This window comes from Notolepis coatsorum, assembly GCF_963971535.1.
Source record: "Notolepis coatsorum genome assembly, chromosome: 7".
NCBI lineage: Eukaryota > Metazoa > Chordata > Actinopteri > Aulopiformes > Paralepididae > Notolepis > Notolepis coatsorum.
In genome coordinates, this window is record NC_140171.1 from 142,703,774 (window position 1) to 142,727,738 (window position 23,965).

Consider the following 23,965-nt stretch of genomic DNA (forward strand, 5'->3'; position numbering starts at 1 on the left):
ATCTGTGGATCGAGGATCGCTGGGCACCGGGTCGCACGACTGTGGGCTCTCCCAGGATACCCTCGGCCAGACGGGATACAGCCAGACTCTACCCCCCCCCTCCAGCTGTCCTACAAGCAGTCGGAACCTTCCCCTAGTGTATCCAGCTATATAATCATTCAAGTATCATTGCTATTGTTCCCTAAATATTCCAGGTTGTATATTTGCTTCCTGCGCAATCAGAGATTGGACATTCGATATTGATCTACCTACGAATACTCATTTGCCATAAAAGTGCATACTATTTCAAATCATAAATGTAATTAAGTGATCGTTGTACATACCTTTTGCTATGTATTATTATTAAACGCAGACTTTCGACTTGGTACATTTGTGTTGGATCCGTTTCATCAGGTGGGAGTGTTTATCATAATTATTCATACCTAGTACTGGGTGGCCAGAGTCTAAAGTACAAGAGGTAGTGGTAGTAAGTATCATATCTAACAATACAGTCAGGGAATTGTACCCCTCAGTTACAATAACCCTGCAGCCAACATACAGCTTTTTGAAAATGAGAACAATTATATAATATGAGATATTGGAAGGAATATTATTTGAGTTTAACTGCGACAATACAGAAGGTTAACCCTTTCACTGCCACATGACAGCAGGTTAACCCTTTCACTACCACACTACAGAAGGTTAACCCTTTACTATCACACTACAGACGGCTGAGATTCACAGTCATATACAGTCCAGTATCTATATATACTATACTATACATACAATATCATTACATTTTTATTTAGTAATTTAGCTGACGCTTTTATCCAGAGCAACTTACAAGTTCTGTACGACAAGTCATCAGGAAGGGCACAACTCTATCAGCCGAGTAACAATGTTCATCAAAGTGTTGAGTGCTACAGTGTACAGTAGGTTAGTTTATTAGGACAAGTGCATGACAGTAAGGTTAGTTAGGGTTAGATTATTATTATTATTTTTTTTTTTTTACATTTCATTTCAATATAGAATATAAATACAAGTACAATATAAAAAGTACACACTCATGTAAGCAAACACACACATCTACACCACCTTGTCTGAGCTGGTCTTCTATAGAGGAGAGATCTGATGAACACACACTCAGCCACTTCACTGTAGCCTGGTAACACTTCTGCAGGACCTGGGGAACAGAGGAACACACTCAGGGTCTTTTCACATTAGGAACGGTTGCCTCCGTTCTAGGGGTGTAAAGGTACACAAGATACAACAAGATACAAGATACTTTAATGCCACACAACTATGGTTGGTGGTAATCGTTTGCGGTACAGCATGTTATTTAAGCACTGGGACATCAACATGGAACATCAAACGCCCCTGTAACTGAGGGGTACAATTCCCTGACTGTATTGATAAGTATGGTATCATTAAACCACTACCGCTTTATGTACTTTAATTACTGGCCATACAGTACACGATATCTAAGTATGATGAACACTTTCCCACATATGAAATCAGGTCCACACAAAGGTAATAGTCAAATATTTAATATATAGCAAAGGGTACATATAATAGTTACTTATTACATTTATGATTTGAATGCACTTGTAAGGCAAATGAGTATACGTAGGCAAATCAACACTGAATGTCCAATCTCTGGTTACACAGGAAGCAAGTATACAACCTGGCTCTTAGGGAATTATAACGATGACACTTAATGATTATAGCTGGATAATATACTGAAGGGGTCCCGCCGGTTGTAAGCCAGTAGGGGGGGTAGGAGAGCCGTCAGCTGTATCCCGTCTGGTCAACGATTTCTAGGGAGAATTCAGGTACAGAACACAGTGCCCGTAGAACCTTGATCCGCAGATGAATACACTTGGGCTCTCTTGTAGACGATAGCTGTAGCTGTAGCTTTAGGTCCACAACGAAGAAGAAGCGAGGCGACCTCAGTCTGGTCTGAGCGCCGTCTCACCTTGGCTCCTCTCGGGGTAAATCCAACACTCACCGGTGTTGGCGATTATCCGCTCCACAAATCAAAGCACCAAAGCAAATAGATATTCCATGCCGTATAGGGCTCAGCAGTCGTCGGGGTAGGTAATCCAATGTGCAGGTCCACTCGTCCTCGCCTAGAACTCCTCGGATGAAAGCACCACGCGTGGTCTGCCCAACCTGGTTAAGACTCTAGATAACGCGAGGAAACGATGGGGGTGCTGCTCACTTTAGGACTCTAACCGAACGATGCAACATACATAATAGACTATTATTACTTAATAGAAATACGGTGCCAAACTCTGGCAATTCAGCTATTAATTTGCACGAGGTCTCACTGCTATTCTAAGGCCAAACAGGCCGTACTACACCGCACGCGGTATCGTGGGGTGAGGCTTCACGTCTTGTTACTTAGTTGGGTAGAAGGGTAAAGGACTAAGAGGAATTCTACATTTCTTGCGCCATATTTATATGCACGGTGGACAAGTAGTGCCGCTCTGCTTTCGGTAGCCGTATTCCTGCGCGGAGCTGAGGCTAGTAAGGGCATGTCTCGTCGGTACCTTTGAACTTGAACGCCAGGGGCTTGTCCCTGGCGCCTGGTCCTTTTGTCCAATAAGAGAATGAACTATTATGGGCTGTAGTAGAATAAAGGGATATTCCGTGTATATGTACAAGGAATATACAAGGGATATCAAACGATATACAAATACTATTAAATATATATCCATAAATAAATATATATATTCGGTTTAATCTGATCCTTCACAACAGCCGCCCCCTAATTAGTCCCACCTAATTAGCTGAGCAGAGACAGATTAACCGCACTGTCCACTACTCAATGTCCGCTGTAAGGGTCAGTCAACTCACAAAGTCATAGGGTCATGGTCGTCATCAATAGTATCAGGGAGCCTTGGCAGTTCTATTAGCCTCGCCACGGGTCGGGTGTAAATCCGTCCTTGGACGAGCACTTCAGCTGCTCGGACCTTTCCATCGGCACCGGTGATCACTTTGCTTACGCGGCCAGCCGGCCACATAGCTCTGGGTAGTGACTGGTCGATGATCATGACGACTGTTCCTTCTGTCAAATTGTCTCTCTCTTTTACCCACTTCTGGCGGGTCTGTAGAGACGGTAGGTAGTGGAGTAGGAAGCTGTTCCAAAACTTGTCAGCCAGTACTTGACTGTACCTCCACATTCTTCGGCCGTTCGCTTCTTCAGGCCTGTACATTGTCTGTGGTAGCGCGGGGTCCAGCCGCCCCATCAAGAGGGTGTTGGGGGTGACTGGGTCGACATCTGCTACATCACTTGAGACGTAACCGAGGGGCTTTGAGTTCAATACTCCCTCGATCTCCGTGAGGACTGTCATTAGGACTTCTTCCGCCACAGTCTGGGCCCCAAGCACGGCGTACAGGGCTGTCTTTATGGAACGTACTTCTCGTTCCCAGGTTCCACCGAAGTGAGGTGCGTTCGGGGGATTAAACTGGAAGTCAATCTGGGATGGAGCGAGGTGGGTCTTAAGTTCTGGGCCCATAGCTTGGAAGCTCTCTCTCAGCTCTCTTTCTCCGCCTTTGAAGTTTGTCCCGTGATCAGACAACAATGTAGACGGTTTTCCTTTCCGTGATGTGAATCTTCGGAAGGCCATAAGGAATGAGTCTGTGCTCATGGTTGGGAGGAGTTCGATATGTATCGCTCTGGTGGTCATGCATTTGAATACAATACCCCACCGCTTCTCGGTTCCTCTTCCTCTCTTTATATACAGCGGGCCAAAACAGTCCATACCGGTGGAGTGAAAGGGCTTGTCGCCGAGTCGGAGGCGACAGGGAGGTAGGTCAGCCATCCGGGGTATACTGGGCTGCGTGCGCCACTTACGGCAGTCTAGACAGGTTCGCTGGAAGCGCCGCACTGCTTCTCTCCCTTGCAGTATCCAATAACGACGTCTGATCTCCGCGAAGACTCTCTCTGCCCCTGCGTGGTGCACATCCTCGTCGTATTTCTTTATGATCAGCTCTGTGACCTTGTGTCGGCTGTTCAAGACTATCGGGTACTTAACGTCATCCGGTAGGTCTGGGGCTCTCCGCAGACGACCACCCACTCTGATGAGATTATGGGCGTCGCTCTCGGGGGCCAGGTGAAGCAGTCTGCTGTCTGATGGGACGGGCTTTGCTCCCTGTAGACAGGCTAGCTCATCGGGGAACGAGTCTCTCTGGGCTCGTTGTAGTAGAAGGAGTTCTGCTTCTTCGTAGTCAGCTGCTGAAATGTCAGTTGTGGGCTGAACCTCTGGGTGGTGCCACAGAAATGTCTTTAGCTGCGCACTCTCTAGGGTGAGGCAATCGTCTAGAACCGGGTCTGTGGGGACGAGTGTGTGTGTCAACCCACAGAACATAGGTTTCTTGTTCTCTGCCTCCTCTTTGCTCGCCTCCCGTGGGGTGGGTGTAGGCCACTCTTCTTCGGGGAGCTTGAGGAACTCTGGCCCGTCACTGTAAAGGTTGGGACGGGTGAGGTCATCCAGGGACATTCCCCGGGTGATGACGTCAGCTGGGTTGTGTTTGGTGTCCACATACCGCCAGCTGGTTACTTCTGTTAACTCTTGAATCTCGGTGACTCTGACTCCCACGAAGACCTTGTATCTGCACGAATCAGACCGGATCCATGTGAGTACGGTCGTGGAGTCTGACCACAAGATTGTTCTTTGCACCGGGATGGTGAGTTCACGTTGGATTAACGTGGCGAGCTGCGCTCCTGCTAGGGCTGCGCAGAGCTCTAGGCGCGGGATAGATTGTTGCTTGCGTGGGGCTATTCTTGAGCGAGCCAGGATGAAAGCAGTATGTATTTCTCCTCCCTCCTCTCGGGCACGCAAGTAAGCCACCGAACCGTAGGCTACTTCGGAGGCGTCGCTGAATACGTGCAGGTCGATCTTGCATGTCTCTGGCCTCACTGTGGGTGGGAAGTAGCTGCGGCGTATATTAACACCGGGGAGTGAGCGGAGTTCCGTCTCCCACTCTCTCCATGTGGATGCAAGGTGTTCGGGTATGGGATCGTCCCAGCCCTGGTCTTTGTCCCATAGCGCTCTTACAATCATCTTTGCCCTGGTGGTGTAAGGTAGAATACATCCCAACGGGTCATATTGTCTGGCGAGTGTTCTGTATACACTCCGTCTGGTGGTCGGTATTGCCGTCGACCTTCCCTGCTCCTTGATCAGGGGTTTGTGTCTATAATGGAGCGAGTCTGTTTTGAAGCGCCAGACTAGTCCTAGTGTCATTTCTTGGGCTTCTCCTGGGATGGTCGCCATCCAGGTATCGCTGCTTGCGGCCTTGTCCTCGGGGGAGAGGCGGCGCAGTACTTGCGGGTCGCTGCTGGCCCACTGCCTGAGATCAAAGCCGCCTTTGATCAGGGAGACGCGGAGCAGCGCACGACGTCGCCAGTCAATTTTCTTTATGTGTCCTGCTGTGATTAGTTTGTTAATCTCAGCGCGGTACACAGCTTCTTGAGCGGGGTCTTTGGCTAGGCGCCGCTCTGTGTTCAATAGATACCGCTCCGTCGCCTCTTTTGTAGCGCGAAAGGTGGGCATTCCCTCTCGCCTCAGGAGTGGAGTTGCGTATCTCATCACTCCGTTGACGTTGACTCTCTTTGTCCCGTGCTCGAGGAGGGCTATAGCGTAGATATCTTCCTTAGAACGAATGTCTTTCTTTTCGTTCTTAAAGGGCATTGTCTCTAGTGTCCATAGCCTCTCGACATGCTGCAGGAGTGTGGTGTCTCCTTCTGTCGCTCTGGAGTGGAGGCAGCTAGTGGCTGCTGTTCGGTTAAGAGACTTGGCGAGGGGGCCTTGTAATGTCCATCCTAGGCGGGTCTTGACTGCTGCAGGGCAACCTCTGGGTCCTGTATGGACCCGGTCTATGGGGACTATGAGGTCTGCATGGTCGGAGCCTATCAGCAGGGTCGGGGTGGCACAGTCTATGAGCGGTATAGGTAGTTGACGCAGGTGCACATATTTCTCCATCAGCTTGGCGATGGGGTAGGTGTACTGCGATAGTCCTATTTCTTGGCTGGTGAAAGCATTAGTAATCCTGTACCGTCTCTCTGGCTGCCCGCTTGCTGCGATAGTGAAGGAGACATTCTCGCCCTTTATCGTCTTTAGATCTCTTCTTATTGTCCGAATCGTCATCTGGTTCTCGCTCCCCCGCAGCCCCAGCTGGGCCGCAGCGGACGCGAGGAGAAGGGTCTTCTCTGACCCGTCGTCAAGGACGGCGTAAGTGTCCATGACCTTATCTTGGTAACTCAGTGTTACACGGACCACCTTTAAGAGCACCTGGGCGCCGCTGCTGCTAGCGGGGTCAATGTACATAACACTTGCCTTTGTGCTGTTGGATGGTGCAGGCTTTCTTTTGTTACTGTCGTGTAGGACATCCAGATGGGCTCCGTCACACCGACTACACCTCTTCTTTAGGCGGCACTCGGCTGCCATGTGACTGCGCGCACATCGGTAACAGCGCCTGTTGGACTTTATCCAGTGACTTACTTCTTCAGCGGTCATCTTCTTGAACTGGTCACATTGTGACAACCAGTGTTCCTTCTCGCAGTACGGGCACACCATCTTCCACTTCTCTTTTGTCGAGGGGGTACTGTGGTTCTTGCTGCTCGGTACTGATTCTGATTGGTGCATGACAGTCACCGATCTTCGGCCATCGTTTACTCTCCTAGGTCCCTCTCTGGAGCTTGGCGTGCTCCGCACGAACGTATCCAGCCGTAGGCTGCTGACTTCTCTCGCCAGGAAGTCGGCTAAATCTAGGAGGGATGGCTCGGGACCGTTAGGATCACGGTGGTCTCTTTGCCGCCTGAAGCGCTCCTGTCGGGCGGGCGGCAGCTTCTCTAAAATATACGTCCATATCTCTGGTCCAGCGCTGCTAGAGCCGCGGTGTATGGGGTCGTAGAGGTGGCATAGGCCAGCGCTATGTTGTGCGCTCGGGGCACTTTCAGGTGCTTCAATAATATTGCATACTTGTGGCGTTCATCAGCGACATCCACCATCATTGTCTCTAAGCACATCCGGAGCTCCGTGTACTGTGCCCGATTCTCATGGGTGAAGTCTGGAAACGTCGGTGTGCCAATGTATGACGCCATGGATGGCTGGCACATCGGTGAGCGTTGGAAGAGAGGCCTCCTGGGCAAGTCTCTTCTTACGCCTCTCGGTGGGCTGGTACTGGCAGGGTACCATGGCCCGCTGGTCCAGGTGCTATTCCTCGGGACTGGTCGTGCGCCATGCTCACCCGTGAGTCGAGTCGGGGGTCTGTAGCGCAGAGCCGCGGGGGTATAGCCTGGGCTGTACTGGACCTCCTGGTCCTGTGGAGTAATGTGCTGCTGTCGGGCTTGACTCTCCTCTTCTCCCTCTTCTTCTTCTGCCAGGTCACCTAGATCCTGTAGTCGTCTATTTAGCCTCTCCGCGGTGTCCGCTGTTCCTTCCTTGTAGCTGGGTCTCACTTGGACCGGTCGGGGAATGAGTTCGGAGGGGGGTGTAGACTCTCTCTGGTGGTCGAGTTCAAGGTCGCCTGCTCGGTTAGGGGAGGGTGCCCTTGACGTGTGTCTTGACAAGGCTCTGGAACCCCTTGTGGAGGGAGGGGGTGTTGCCCTGGTGATCAGCTGCTCCATTAGCTGCGCTTGTAGTCTGTCGCGCTCGGCTTCGCGCTTGGTGAGATCTGCTTCTCTTTGGGCACCGGCAGCGGCGCGCTGGGCGTCGGCCCGTTCTCTTGCCATATTCTCTTCCGTCTGAAGGCGTCTCAGCTCCAGACGTATGTGCTCTTCTTCGCTCCGTTGCTGCGCTTGGAGTTGTTCGCGCTCGTTAAGCGTCTGTGCTTGGAGTCGATCGCGTTCACCCTGAAGTCGATCGCGTTCACCCTGAAGTCGATCGCGTTCGGTAGAGGCTGTCAGGCTGGCGAAGAACGCCTGTGACAGCATCCTCTCCGCCTCGCTGGGGGAAGACGCTTGTAGAGGTGAGCCGCTCCTGGCTGTACTCGTTGGGGAGTCCTGGAGCTCTATCTCCTCGGCGCTCTCCTCATCTTGTTCCGTGCAGAGTTCCACCTCTGGAGGGTTGTCTTCCTCCCGGAGCTCGGGGGGGGACTACTTCTTCGGTATTGGCGGGGGGTAAAGTCGTGTCAGTTCCCTCCTGGTCCCCACCGTGAGCTTGGTCAGTTACATTAGAACCCACTAGGGCCTCTGTGGTCGGGGTATCCTGGTTGATAGGGTCGAACATAATTTTACTTTCTACTTTTACTGCGTTTACTGTTTGTAGAAGGCTAGGTAGTTTACTGACAGCGTAATCCTCTAAGTACTGAGGTGGCTGTCGTCTACGTTGCGGGCATTCTACTTTAGGAGGACCGTTTCGTGGAGTGTTCATCATAGGCCATTTCAATATTAATACCACTATATTAATATTACACTAATTACCCTCCGGCTCGAAGGACCAATTGTAACTGAGGGGTACAATTCCCTGACTGTATTGATAAGTATGGTATCATTAAACCACTACCGCTTTATGTACTTTAATTACTGGCCATACAGTACACGATATCTAAGTATGATGAACACTTTCCCACATATGAAATCAGGTCCACACAAAGGTAATAGTCAAATATTTAATATATAGCAAAGGGTACATATAATAGTTACTTATTACATTTATGATTTGAATGCACTTGTAAGGCAAATGAGTATTCGTAGGCAAATCAACACTGAATGTCCAATCTCTGGTTACACAGGAAGCAAGTATACAACCTGGCTCTTAGGGAATTATAACGATGACACTTAATGATTATAGCTGGATAATATACTGAAGGGGTCCCGCCGGTTGTAAGCCAGTAGGGGGGGTAGGAGAGCCGTCAGCTGTATCCCGTCTGGTCAACGATTTCTAGGGAGAATTCAGGTACAGAACACAGTGCCCGCAGAACCTTGATCCGCAGATGAATACACTTGGGCTCTCTTGTAGACGATAGCTGTAGCTGTAGCTTTAGGTCCACAACGAAGAAGAAGCGAGGCGACCTCAGTCTGGTCTGAGCGCCGTCTCACCTTGGCTCCTCTCGGGGTAAATCCAACACTCACCGGTGTTGGCGATTATCCGCTCCACAAATCAAAGCACCAAAGCAAATAGATATTCCATGCCGTATAGGGCTCAGCAGTCGTCGGGGTAGGTAATCCAATGTGCAGGTCCACTCGTCCTCGCCTAGAACTCCTCGGATGAAAGCACCACGCGTGGTCTGCCCAACCTGGTTAAGACTCTAGATAACGCGAGGAAACGATGGGGGTGCTGCTCACTTTAGGACTCTAACCGAACGATGCAACATACATAATAGACTATTATTACTTAATAGAAATACGGTGCCAAACTCTGGCAATTCAGCTATTAATTCGCACAAGGTCTCACTGCTATTCTAAGGCCAAACAGGCCGTACTACACCGCACGCGGTATCGTGGGGTGAGGCTTCACGTCTTGTTACTTAGTTGGGTAGAAGGGTAAAGGACTAAGAGGAATTCTACATTTCTTGCGCCATATTTATATGCACGGTGGACAAGTAGTGCCGCTCTGCTTTCGGTAGCCGTATTCCTGCGCGGAGCTGAGGCTAGTAAGGGCATGTCTCGTCGGTACCTTTGAACTTGAACGCCAGGGGCTTGTCCCTGGCGCCTGGTCCTTTTGTCCAATAAGAGAATGAACTATTATGGGCTGTAGTAGAATAAAGGGATATTCCGTGTATATGTACAAGGAATATACAAGGGATATCAAACGATATACAAATACTATTAAATATATATCCATAAATAAATATATATATTCGGTTTAATCTGATCCTTCACAACAGCCCCCCTCCCACCTCCCAATCCCCACAATAAATACATACATACATGACTACATACAGGACAGTCACATATAACAAGTGTCAGTTCAATTCAGTTCATGTTCACTTCAGTTCGGATGCTTGCCCATCTGTGTGTATCCGTACCGAACCGTTTCAGCCTCAGGTTCAGTACGGCTGTGTACCGAACGAATACACCGGTATGTTAACCACTAACGACCGCCCACCAGGGGCTGTTTTTTTCACAATCTAATATATATATATATATTTTTCTTTTTACAAGTCGATTATTAATTTCAATATAGAATGTTCGTTGACAGCCCTACACGTACAATTAGTTACTGCACACTACATCACCCCTGAGTGGAACATGGAAAGACACATTTTCCGAAAACCCGTACCGAACCGTGACTTCAAAACCGAGGTACGTACCGAACCGTGGTTTTTGTGTACCGTTATACAACGGCATGCAAATTTCTCGATTCTGATTGGCCATTTACACGACTTTATTGGCAACAATCCACGGTCCTGGGCTCAGGACCCGCCCACAACCGAATCACATATCACTCCCCGGCTCACTCCGGGAGAAAACAAGATCGCGGACAACAAATGGATATGTTGATAGCACCATAACGACTAAATATGAAGCGATTCTGTCAAGGGGAATGTGTTAGTCCTTTAAACAATGTTGGATGATGTAATTGATGGGTCTTGAGTCAATCTAGAACAAAAGAAAAATCGCGGATTGATTGATTGATTAATTGATTGATTTAAATGTCTACTTCCTTCCCACTGACTGCAGCGTTCACTCTCACACTGTCCGACGCTGGCGTACCCACAAACACACACACACACACACATACACACACACACACACACACACACACACACACACACACACACACACACACAGTGACACACACACTCCTGTCTGCAACAGCGGGGGAGTCAGACTGAGAGAGAAGCAGCGCTGTTTTGAGTGAGCATGGTCTATTGAATTGATTGATTGGTTGATTGCTAATTTTATTACTGTACCCCTGGTTTCCAACTGGTTAAGTTTAGGCTAAAAGAAATAAATAAAAAAATAGGGCGAAGAAAACGTTTTTTTCCTATAGGGCAAAGAAAACGTTTTAATTTGTTTTACCTACTTTATATAGAAGCATCTAAGAATGAAGTTCTATGGAAAGTAGGTCTGCATTCCCTTAACAATTGTGTGTATTGAGCCGTACTGTATTGTACCCATTCTGCATCTGGTAATAAAATTTTCAATCAATCATTCCAATAATACACAGTTGGATGTGTTAGTTGGTTGGATGCACTTCAAGCTGCTTCCACATGAGGCAACTTCTCTCAATCATTCCAATAATACACAGTTGGATGTGTTAGTTTGGTTGGATGCACTTCAAGCTGCTTCCACATGGAGGCAACTTGTCTTTTTTGTAGTTGTGGGAACTACTTTTTCTGGCGGATGGTTTTTTCAATAAATCTTCGATTAATGTGTGTTTATTGTATAGAAATAAGGTTGGATGAATCTGGCAGTTGTATAAAAGCTTTACACCACTTGTAGTCGTGATTTGTGACCAATAAACCATGCCTAGGGGGGTCTAACGACCACCCCTAGGCATGGTTTATTGGTCACAAACCACTCCTGCGCGTGATGTAATGCTTAATTACACCCCTACTCCGTTCTGTTCCCGAGAACTGTAGTCCCCCCTCCCCACTCCCCCGCCGGCCAGCTTTCACAATACCAATCTCGTTTAGTTCCTGAGCACACTTGAGGGAGCAACACCCCGATACAGCAGGTGGCGGTATGCACGTAGTTGGTTTGCGATCCGCCAATGAACACAAGAGTACACTTGCGTCATCTAGTACGCGACAAGTGAGAAAATAGATTTCGTATGACAGAGGCGTCATCAAGAAATACCTTTGTTATGCTAAGATGCTACTCGCGTTCGTCAATAAGGTGAGAAACAGACCTATTCTCTTTTGAATTCCACAATGTTTTAATTTCTTCAGAAGACCACAGTGATCCTTTCGCGGTCATTGTCGCTGATGTTTTGAACAGGACGGATGGACAGTCGAATAGTTATGACATGGTGTCGTTGTCACATTGTTAGTTACAGCAAGCCTCTTCCGTGTTTAGGTACAGTTGTGTCCACACTGGAATCGTTCCGTGCCCGGGGACACCTGAATCGTTCACCCAGTCAGACCACCTCTTCAAGTGGTCCTGGCCCACGGAACGGTTATCCGCACCCGCAGTCCTCTCAGTGAGGCACGGTACGATAAGATAAGAGGAACGGATCCCCTGGATCTGCTTCTGATGATGCGACCGTCACCACTGTGTCCTCTGTGATAAGGTGGGTTGGTCTTCTCTGGCAGAGAGGCACAATGATCGTTGGTATGTGTTTATCTAAAGCTAACACCTTATATTGCAACAATGTTAGATTGTAATTCTGGACCCCATCAGACTCGCTCAAATTACTTATGCTCAACACATTGGGTGCCACGGCCCTTCCGGGAATTGAGCCGTTGTCTGCCATCGCTCTGTTTAATGGAGAGAAGGCAGTGTTTGCGAGTGCTTAAACTATATTTTATATTATAGCTATGGATCTAATAACACCGTCGATTGTCAGTGAGTTGCTTCTGGTCAACGTGCAAAAAACAGATTGTTTTTTCATCTGTACATTTCCGTTTTATACCGTTTTGAATACGAGTATAGTTTTGGGTGCTTCTGAGTAATCCCAGGAAAAGACGTGATAATTTTGTGAAATCCACTTATCATGTTGTAATTTTTCACCTGATTATCTAATTATCCTGAAATCAACGCTAGATTATCGTTATTATCCTTCCTCATGCAAGAATGAAATGGGCCCTGGAGTGCGGCGCTGCAATCTCAGACACACTCAGAACAGCCTGCACGAGGTGCCTCGATACATTATGAATGGCAATAGCGAATGAAAAGAAATACAGAGAGAAAAACGTAGATCTACGTTTCCGGCACAGGAAGTGTTAAGGTTCCCTCGTCTGAACTTGGAAAGTCAGCCTTTTGTTTTAGTGCCACCAACTTCCTGGAACGTTTCTCTGCTGACCTACGGTCAGTTTAATTAACCGTGTAACCTTTAAGTGATTTTATTTAGGGTTTTTATCTGTGTTTTTGTGCCTTTGTTTTATTTTTACAATGTTTTATGAATTTTATTCGTACCTTTATATTCATTCGTTTTAATTATTTATTGACGCCATTAAAAACATTTGAACGTTTGATATACTCTCACACACACACACACACACACATTTAACCCTTTCATTACCACACTACAGACGGTTAACCCTTTCACTACCACACTGGTAGTGTGGTTGTGAAAGGGTTAACCCTTTGTCATGTGGCGGTGAAAGGGTTAACCTTCTGTATTGTCGCAGTGAAAGGGTTAACCCTTTGGTAGTGTGGTAGTGAGAGTGTTAACGTACAACGGGGTCGGAGTCAGGATGGTGTAGATACTCCATCAGGACCACCAACACCTCGCTCAACTTCTCCTGGGCTCCTGAAGCACAAACACACAACAACGCACACAGGTACACAACGCACACAAACACACAACAACGCACACAAGTACATTAAATCACCTCTCCTCTTAGAACATGAATGGATGAATGAATGAAATATTTTTATTTTCGAACAAATATAAAAACTAAAATATATCTGTTAATTTGACATATACAAAAGATAATAATAAAGACAACAAAAAGAGAAACAGATAAACAAATCATAGTTTAACCTGTTCGAAAAAAGGAGTAGGAAGAAGTATACTTTTTAAAATTCTTACCCCTTTTTACCTATCACAAATTATATACTTTTATTCTATTGTTAATTATATGTATAAACGCTGTTTATATACAATAAATATATAATATATATATTAAATAAATACCATATGATATACTTTTTTTATTTATTTTTATCCACTTTTTCTCCCATTTTCTATTTTTCTCCCATCCCCAATTTCGTATCATCCAATTCAACCCTCCCCTGTCTCGAACGCTGTTTCATGCCTCCCACAAGCCGGCTGCAATGTGGACTAAGTCATACATAGCACGAGTCCCCTCCGATACTCGAGGTAACAGCAGTCGCATCTTTCCACCTGCGTGGCGTGATCTTTCAGCGTCAGGGGTCTGGGCTTTGGAGGGGCCCCGCCCCCATCGCTTCCTGATTCTACTGCGCAGGCGCACCAACCGACCTGTAGGAGTCGCTGTCCACAACGCCCGATCCCCACCCATCAGTTTCCCTCCCCCTAATACTGCCAATGTGTATTAGTGCGGACGACCAGCTAAACTGAAAGCAATACAGTATCCAGTATTCGTGGTGAGCGCCTTGCCCACTGCACCACGTAGCCGCCCCATATGATATACTTATATAGATATATATATTTCTTCGATTTTTTATTTACATCTTACACATACTCCCAATCAACACACTTCCTCAACACCCATTTAAGAAAGATTTTTTTTTTTTTAAACTTTGGCCATTCCGCTGGCTCTTTTTTGCGTTTATCGCATTTTTCTCTGGTCAAGAATGACCGACAGAAACAGGTTTGAATGGGTACAGATGGGGGGAAGACACTCTGAGAAAGATACGGCTGCAGTCCGGGAATCGAACTCGCTAACCCCAGATCCGTGACGAGCACGGTTGTCCCCGGCGCCGAAATAGCGCTCGAGGTACGCGGTGAGCTACTGGAGCTCCCCTTAAGAAAGATTTTTTGTACATCTTTTTAAACTGATTTATGTTTGTACTCTGTTTTAGCTCTAACTCCAGACTGTTCCACAAGTCCACCCCACAGATTGACATACACATACTTTTCATTTTGGTTCCGACACTGAGTATTTTAACCCTTTCACTACCACACTACAGGTTAACCCTTTACTATCACACTACCGTCTGTAGTGTGATAGTAAAGGGTTAACCTTCTGTCGTGTGGCAGTGAAAGAGTTAACCTTCTGTAGTGTGGTGAAAGGGTTAACCTTATGTAGTGTGGTGGTGAAAGGGTTAACCTTATGTAAGGTGGCAGTGAAAGGGTTAACCTGCTGTCATGTGGCAGTGAAAGGGTTAACCTTCTGTATTGTCACAGTGAAAGGGTTAACCGTTTGGTAGTACGGCAGTGAAAGGGTTAACCTGCTATCATGTGGCAGTGAAAGGGTTAACCTTCTGTATTGTTGCAGTGAAAGGGTTAACCGTTTGGGAGTGCGGCAGTGAAAGGGTTGACCGTTTGGTAGTGCGGCAGTGCAAGGGTTAACCGTTTGGTAGTGCGGCAGTAAAAGGGTTAATCTGCTGTTGTGTGGCAGTGAACGGGTTAGCCTTCTGTATTGTCGCAGTGAAAGGGTTAACCGTTTGGTAGTGCGGCAGTGAAAGGGTTAACAGCGGTATCTTACCTGGACAGGCGCCCAGAGCGGCCAGAGCCTCCAGGCCACACCTCTGTACCTTGCCACAGCCAACCACGTTCCTGCATGCCTTGCCAAAGCCAATGGAAGAGGAGGGGGCTTGACCACCACAGACCCTCAGCAGTGTCAGCACTGAGGTCACCACTGAGACTGGAGATGTGGGGAGGAGAGAGGGAGGCTGAGAGAGAGAGAGAGAGAGAGAGAGAGAGAGAGAGAGAGAGAGAGAGAGAGAGAGTTTCTTTATTAGTTGTCATACAAAAATACAGAATACTTTTATATGAAATGCTTCTTTCTGTTTTGCTCCTGAGAGTGTGCTAGATAAATATAGATAAGTATAAAATAAGTATAAGTATAAAATAGAAAGTCAAGTACGTAAACAAGTGTAAACAAAAGTGTTCAATATACATATATACAATGCAGAGTAGAGAAAAGGTAACTGAGTTACAATACAATATACAGTATAATGCAGAAATGGGATGAGGTACAACTTAGGGTAAGGTGCAATGAGGTATGAGTTGTAGTTGTAGGGAAAGAGAAGGAGAGAGAGATATGTTGGGGTAGGCAATTAAGTTTGGCCGAGGGCCAAATTGTTTCCAAGCCATTGTATGGGGGGACGGAAACAAAAACAATGGCTAATTGAATATATTGATAGTGAAAACATTTTAACTCTGTGACAGACCACCTTATAACTTAGACATACATTTGTGGCAGAGGCAGATAATGGACAAAATAAACGAGCTGCATAGGTGGCCTAATAAACTGTAAATGACATACACATTTGCACTGAACATTATACCTTTGTCTGTTTGCCATTTTATTATAAAACCAGAGACAAGCGCCTCTCTCTTATCGGCCTATCTTACATTACGCACAACCAATGTGTCTATCTGACAGCCCTTTCTGTGGAGCACACTGGACTATTGAGAAACAATAGGAATTTTCCATTGGTTCTCCCAGTCCATGTGACCATTTCTAGCATTTCCATTGGCTATAGTGACAGACATAGATATGTGATAAATGGATAGATACAGCGGATTAGATGCAGTCCAGAGAAAACAACCAATCTAGATATTTCAAGATTCTATGCTTTACATCCGCGCATTCTCTGAGAGATGCACTACATTTTGAGATGACAATCGATTCCGATACAATAAAGCAAGTCTTTATCACAAACAAATCCCAAGATATTTAATGTTTTACAAAACATGTCTACTGTTGCGCCCGGCTTTAGAGGGTTAAAAGCCTAATAGTATTTTTTATTTCGTTAATAAATGTCTCGTTGTAATTCCTTATATACCTAATGTAGCGCATCTTCTTGAAGCATTCAGCTTTTTTTGCTCTGATTTGACTTCAGTTTAATTGCATTGTTACTGTTCACGTGCCGTCACAGTCATATATAAGTAAAGATAAAGTTTTAATGACTTACTGAACTGATGTTTTAATTTCACACCACACATGTGGTGTGGCTTGTTTGTTATTTCAACACCAGGCGCTGTCCACCGACTTTTTTCATGTTGAGCAAGCACTACATTGCACCTCACTGCCTACCTGTTAGTCACTCTCAACATGGATAAAACAAAGTATAATAAGCATTCTTTAGGTGGTGGTAGTTTCTCTATTTGGACATTATAGCTAACATATAGCCTAGCCTAGTTGGTCTGATATATAAAAAAAAAATTATTTTCTTTCTTTTTTTTTTTTACTTTTTTTATATATATTATTTTTTTTATCCACTTTTTCTCCCATTTTCTATTTTTTCTCCCATCCCAATTTCGTATCATCCAATTCAATCCTCCCCTGTCTCGAACGCTGTTTCTTGCCTCCCACAAGCCGGCTGCAATGTGGACTAAGTCATACATAGCACGAGTCCCCTCCGATACTCGAGGTAACATCAGTCGCATCTTTTCACCTGCGCAGCTCGATCTTTCAGCGTCAGGGGTCTGCGCTTTGGAGGGGCACCGCCCCCATCGTTTCCTGATTCTACTGCGCAGGCGCACCAACCGACCTGTAGGAGTCGCTGTCCACAACGCCCGATCCCCACCCATCAGTTTCCCACCCCCTAATACTGCCGACCTGTGTGTTAAGAGATAGATATAGATAAGATAAGTATAATTATACAGTATTTCCATACACCCCACCCCCAAACACACACATTTATAATCTTTATTCATGTCCACATAAATACAAGTCTAAAGGACACAAATATCATCAGTGCAATTGGACATTGTGGGTCATTCTGTTACATTTGTGCCCAAATTGGCAACCAAAGTTACACACACAGGATGATGAACCTGACAATCAACACACAGCTCATGGGTACAGATAGCAGTGTCTTCTCCAAATTGCGCAGCTGCCAATAATAGCTCTAGAGACACTGAGCAATATCTTTGCCTCTAACACCTAATTTATGAACATGACCCAGGCTTCCAAATATGAAAACTAAACGTTTACAGTTGTAGCCCAGTTGTGATGGTATGCTCTAACTAGGGATGTCCCGATCGGGGGCCGATCACGTGATTTTCAGAAGATCGGGATAAAAAAAATAAAAAAATAAAATGATTTTATTTTTTTACTTTTTTTTTATTCAACAAACATGACCATGTTCATGTCTTAAACTCATACTGAGGCCTTAATTTTGGTTTTAAATTGCATATCATCATTAATTTATTTATTGTCACACAGAGCAGAAGAATTTTGCCAAAACAAACACATTTCCTTTGATTTAATTATACATCAAATGATTTATGTCAAGGATGAGGGACATCCACTAGTTGCAGAACTTGCAGTCACCTGATTTTTACAGACGATGGCGCCATTGCTCTCATGAAGCAGCAGGTTGGAGGCAGAGTTTTTAGATTACTCCGGTTGCAATGCTTCGTTTGAATGAAGTTAACTTTTCACCTGGATAACGTCAACATTCAGGGTGAATGTAATGTGAGCCACCAGCGCTCGAGCCACCTCGAGCCCCTCGAGGGACTATTGAGGCAACAGTCTCGCTTCGCCAGTTTCTGACAAAAATGCGTCAAATCGGTTACTAATGGCAAGGCACTCGCCACTAACACAGGAGATGCTGGGTTCGAGCCCAGCTCTCGGCGTTGCTACCGGCTTGGCTGGTCGTTCATACTAACACAATTGGCAGTGTTAGGGGTGGGAAAGCCAGTGGTGGGGATTGGACGTTGTGGACAGCGACTCCTACAGGTCGGTTGGTGCGCCTGTACAGCAGAATCAGGAAGTATCGGGGGCAGCGTGAGCCTCCCACACGTTACTCCTTGCCACTGAGAGATCGCGCTGTTCAGGTGAAAAGATGCGACAGCTGCCTCCTCGTGTACCGGAGGGGACACGTGATGCAAGGCTTGGTCCTCACTGCAGCCGACCAGTGGGAGGCATAGTCTAGCAACGTTCGAGACAGGGGAGGGGAGAATTGAAGGAAGAATTGGCAAGGCGAAATTGGGATGGGAGAAAAATAGAAAAATTAAAAAAAAAATTAATTACATTTATTTTTTATTTATTTTTATCGGTTACTAATGTGGAAGATCGGATCGGGAAAGATCGGTATCGGTAGATACTCAAAATCACATGATCGGGATCGGAATGGGAGCAAAAAAATTTGATCCCTAGCTCTAACAGTTGATACTTTAACATTTTGGTTGTAAAGGCTTCTTCTAGACCAGGGGTAGGCAACCCTAGGCACGCGTGCCTGCATAGGCACGCGGGGGCATTTTCATAGGCACCCCTAGGCATAAAAAAAAAAGAAAAAGAAAAAAGTATAATTTTTTTTTTTTTTATAAATGTTATAGTGAAATATTTTGCACTGTTGTCGCATTTATCTTGTTGAGATCCTCCCACAGGATCTTTTTACTACCACATATTTAATTGAGACCCTTTATTTGTTTATTATTTCAATTTAGCTGGAAATACATTGCTACATCATTCAGTAACATTTGCAGAGCCTTATAACAAAAACATTATTACGGTCACCATTGTGACCAGTGTGATTAATGAACACATTTTATTATTTATTTTTCTATTTCATTGAACATTGCACATGTTAAAAGCAATTTTTTTTACTCAAAATGTGAGTATTACCAAGTCAACTTGTGTTCTTAAAACAATGACAATAAACATAGTTTTATTAGGTTGAAATAATGTGGTTGTGTACTTCTGTTAACTTATTATGGATTGAAAACTGAAAACCTTAATGCACAGTAACTGAACTCAATATTTTTAAGTTCTGGTAACTTATTATTATTTATTTTTTTACAGTGTAGTCTTGCGATCAATCAAAACTTATTTACACATATACCTCACATTCACATCCTGGTGTTCTCCTGGTGTTCTCCATTAGGCCTGTAGGTGGAGCTATGACAGCACACGTACAGTACACACACCGATGGTGTGTGATGTGTCCAAAAATGAATGGGCAAATGTGAGTGAAATGGTCGCACTGTATGCAGCTGTTTGTCTGCATTGCATCCCCCCCCCCCCCCCCCCAACTCAGATTTAGGGTTGATACAACCATCATAATAATATTGTTAATAATAACAATAACAATGATGTAATAATGTAAAAATTATCATTAAAAATACCTGATTATGAGAAAAAATATGTACGATGCATGGAATATTGTTGAGGCACACTAGTTACAACTATATTTCAAACAGGCACTCCATGTCAAAAAGGTTGCTGACCCCTGTTCTAGACTGTAGTCAAACGTGCAGCCAACTTCTAGAATGAGAACCTCTCTGTTATTCTCATTAACAACAACATCAGGGTGTGAAATATCAGAGAACAGTGAATTGTCACCACACACACACACACACACACACACACACACACACACACACACACACACACACACACACACACACACACACACACACACACACACACACACACACACACACACACACACACACACACACACACACACACACACACACACACACACACACACACACACACACACACGTATAATATAAGACATTTAGTGAGGAGGCTTTTCTTGATGATCTTGCTTCAGTTCAGTGGAAGGACGTGAGGTCTGTTGATGATGCTGAGGTAGCTCTAAATATATTTATGGATTATTTAATGAAAATTGTGAACAAACATGCCCCTTTAAAAAAGTTCACTGTCAAAGCGAAATGTGCTCCTTGGATTGATAACTCTTTAAAGGACTTAATGTTGCAAAGAGATGAGGCCAAGAAGATTTCGTTTTTATCAGGTCTAATTGAAGATAGAAATCATTACTGTAAAATAAGAAACCAGGTTACTAAAATTAACAGATTAAGTAAGAGAACCTATTATAAGCAGAAAATCTCAGAAAGCAGTAGGGACAGTAAAAAACTCTGGAATGTACTGAATGAAATCATGGGTAAAAAATCTGCCCTGGCCTCGTTTGTGGAATCAGATGGTGGTATTTATCTGACTAAGCCTCTTCACATTGCTGATTATTTTAATGACTATTTTGTAAACAAGGTGTCCAAGCTTAGGCAGGGAACGGATAATATTGTCAATAACAACTCTGAGGTGTTGATAAAAGAACACATTATGAAGGATAAAAACTGTGTTTTTGAATTCCAACAGGTGGATATTGTGACTGTGGATAGGCTATTGCGCTCTCTACCAGTCTCTAAATCCACTGGTAATGACCACCTGGATAGCAAATTGTTGAGAATAGCTGCGTCTCATATCTCTGCACCAATCTGTCACATTTTTAATAGGTGTTTAATCAGTTGCATGTGTCCTTTGTTATGGAAGGAGGGAAAGATCATTCCGCTTCCTAAAGATGCTAAATTACCTTTTGGAGGTCCAAACATTTGACCTGTTCTCAGTAAATTACTGGAAAAGATTGTGTCTGAGCAAGTCCAGGCCTACTTTTCAGCTAATGACATAACAACTGTACACCAACATGCATACAGGGCCGGTCATTCGACCAGCACTGCTTTGACACAAATGTCTGATAGTTGGCTTTCAGCTATCGATAGTTCAATGCTGGTGGGTGCTATTATGTTAGACTTCAGTGCCGCATTTGATGTGATCGATCACAATCTTTTAATACAAAAACTCATCTGCTATGGTTTTAATAACTCAGCAATTTTATTTTTCAGGAGTTATTTGTCCTCGAGGTCTCAGAGGGTCTATTTTAATGGTGCTTTGTCAGGCAGCAGAGGGTTAGAATGCGGTGTCCCACAGGGGAGTTGCCTGGGGCCCCTCTTATTCTCTATTTTTACTAATGATATGACTTTTTCTATTCATCAGGCTAGTCCGACTTTATATGCTGATGATTCAACCCTTTATTATGCTGCAGCTACAAACTCTGAGCTTAATCAGGTTTTGGCTGGTGAATTGGACATTTTATATGACTGGATAAAAACAAATAAGCTGGTGCTTAACACTTTGAATGCCCATCACGAGATATATCTGGTTATCAGCCCGGCCCCCGAATGCCCATCACGAGAATTCTCAGATTTTTCTTTTATTAGCAATCTGAATTCATATTTCATCAACCGAGTCTAATAATAATAATAATAATGGATTGGATTTATATAGCGCTCTTCTCTGACTGACTGTTGCTCTGACTCAGAGCGCTTCACAGAGTCCATTATTCGTTCATACACAGTCATCCCGGTGGTGGTAAGCTACAATTGCAGCCAGAGGGTAGCCGTTGGTAACCCTGCCCCACCAGGCGCTCAGATGTGAAAAAAGCGCCCCCTATCGTCTCCCAGATGGTAATGCACCCTTTTGGATTGGACTCAGGAATTGGAATAATCCATTTGGATACCATCTGATCTCAGGTAAGGAATCTATTTTACCAGTCTTAGGATAATCAGACCTATTTTCACGGAGATATAAGCTTTTCCCCATATGTGATATGGCTGTTTGACTGTGCGAGTGATCAGGAACTAAGAGAATCGATTTTCAGCTCGCGGCACCAGCGTGCATACGTACACATAATACTATCGATAATCTAGCGTTTATTTGAAAACTATTCATAAATAGGCAGAAAAATGACAACGTTCTAGAATATACAGTACAGGGCGTTTATCACAGAATCTTTATTTTTTTCCTTGAAAACGAGGGCTTTTCAAAATGCTATAAAACGGAAATGAACAGATAAAAAAACAATCCGCTTCGACAATGTTGACTGGAAATTAGTCATTGATAAGCGACGGGCAGATTAGACACATAGCCATATAGATTAGGCGATATTAACGTTAACATTGAAGTGGATGGTGGGCATTCAAGCACTAAATGTGCGCCCCCTGCTGGGCACTGAAAGTGTTAACATATCAAAAACAGTTTGTATGCTTTTGGGACCAATCAAAGATTGGCACGTAAAACTACATTGGTTCTACAAATTGCAGGTCAACCTAATACAGCAGGTTGAAAAAACTAAGCTTCTAGGCCTTTGGCTTGATAGTACTTTATCATGGTCTGATCACATAAACAAAACTGTTTTTAAAATGGGTAGAGCTGTTGCTACTGCCAGGAAATGTGCACCATTCCTTCCATTTGCATTGTTTAATCAGATTGTTTGTGCTTTGGTTTTGTGCCACTTGGATTACTGTTCTGTAGTGTGGGCTTCTGCTTCAAAACAGTTGCTAAATAGGTTACAAGTGGTACAAAATAAGGCAGCAAGACTCGTTCTTGGTTGTTCATATAGGACTAGTGTTGTTCAAATGCATGAACGTCTTAGTTGGCGGAGTGTTGAGAAAAGACTTTCTGCCAACTTATTAATTTGTTTTCATAAAGTGATCACAACCCAGTCCTAAATATATCACGGATAAAATAATGTACAGCTCAAATGTGCACATGCATTTTACGAGAGGGGCAAGTAGAGGGCAGATTATTCTACCCCATGGAAATACTAACAGTATGCAAAGAACAGTTTTATATAGGGCTATCAGGGCATGGAATTATCTTCCAAGTGACATACGTGACATAAGAGGTGTAGCAAGCTTCAAAAATAAATTAAAATCTTACATGTGAGCCAATATTGATAATGTTGAGTTATGCAATATGTTACCATTGATGTATATATTTAGATATAATTTGTTTGTGTGTTAATGTTGTTGTGTTTCCTCGGTTGGTACGTCTTGCTATGTTGTGTTTCCTTGGTTGGTATGTCTTGCTATGTTTTAATTGTATTATGTTTTAATTGCAATGTATATGTTTTAATGTTGTCTCGGACCCCAGGAAGACTAGTTGACGTCTTGGCGTCAGCTAATGGAGATCCTTTGCTAATAAACAAATAAATAAACAGGTATCTTCCTCACCATGAGTGTGATTTGTGGTGTGTACGTCAGACAGACACAGATCATGGAGATGCAGGAGGTTTTACTGTTCAGTCCTTCTGACAGTGAACGGTGCTGCTGTTCTGGAGCTGGAGACACATTCAAACACAGAGTTACCTGCCAAGACCATGCAGTGAGAAACTGGAGTATCTGTGCGTGTGGTGTGTATGGAAATACTGTATAATTATAGTTATCTTATCTATATCTATCTCTTAACCCTTTCACTACCACACTACAGAAGGTTAACCTTTCACTACCACACTACATAAGGTTAACCTTTCACTACCACACTACGGAAGGTTAACCTTTCATTACCACACTACAGAAGGTTAACCCTTTCACTACCACACTACAGAAGGTTAACCTTTCACTACCACACTACAGAAGGTTAACCTTTCACTACCACACTACAGAAGGTTAACCTTTCACTACCA

The 23,965-nt window shown here is 44.6% G+C and overlaps 1 protein-coding gene across 1 annotated transcript in view; it reads right to left on the bottom strand.

Moving 5' to 3' along the window:
- The window catches only part of brat1 (BRCA1-associated ATM activator 1), a gene marked incomplete at its 3' end in the record, with an annotated part of 67,189 nt that overhangs the window by 15,206 nt on the left and 28,018 nt on the right, over positions 1-23,965 (bottom strand). The window contains exons 8-11 of the mRNA XM_084318420.1: positions 23,514-23,620; positions 15,229-15,415; positions 13,273-13,346; positions 1,075-1,162 (exon numbers count right to left, since the gene is read on the bottom strand). Coding sequence (XP_084174546.1) covers positions 1,075-1,162; positions 13,273-13,346; positions 15,229-15,415; positions 23,514-23,620 — 456 coding nt within the window. The remainder of the gene's footprint in view (positions 1-1,074; positions 1,163-13,272; positions 13,347-15,228; positions 15,416-23,513; positions 23,621-23,965) is intronic.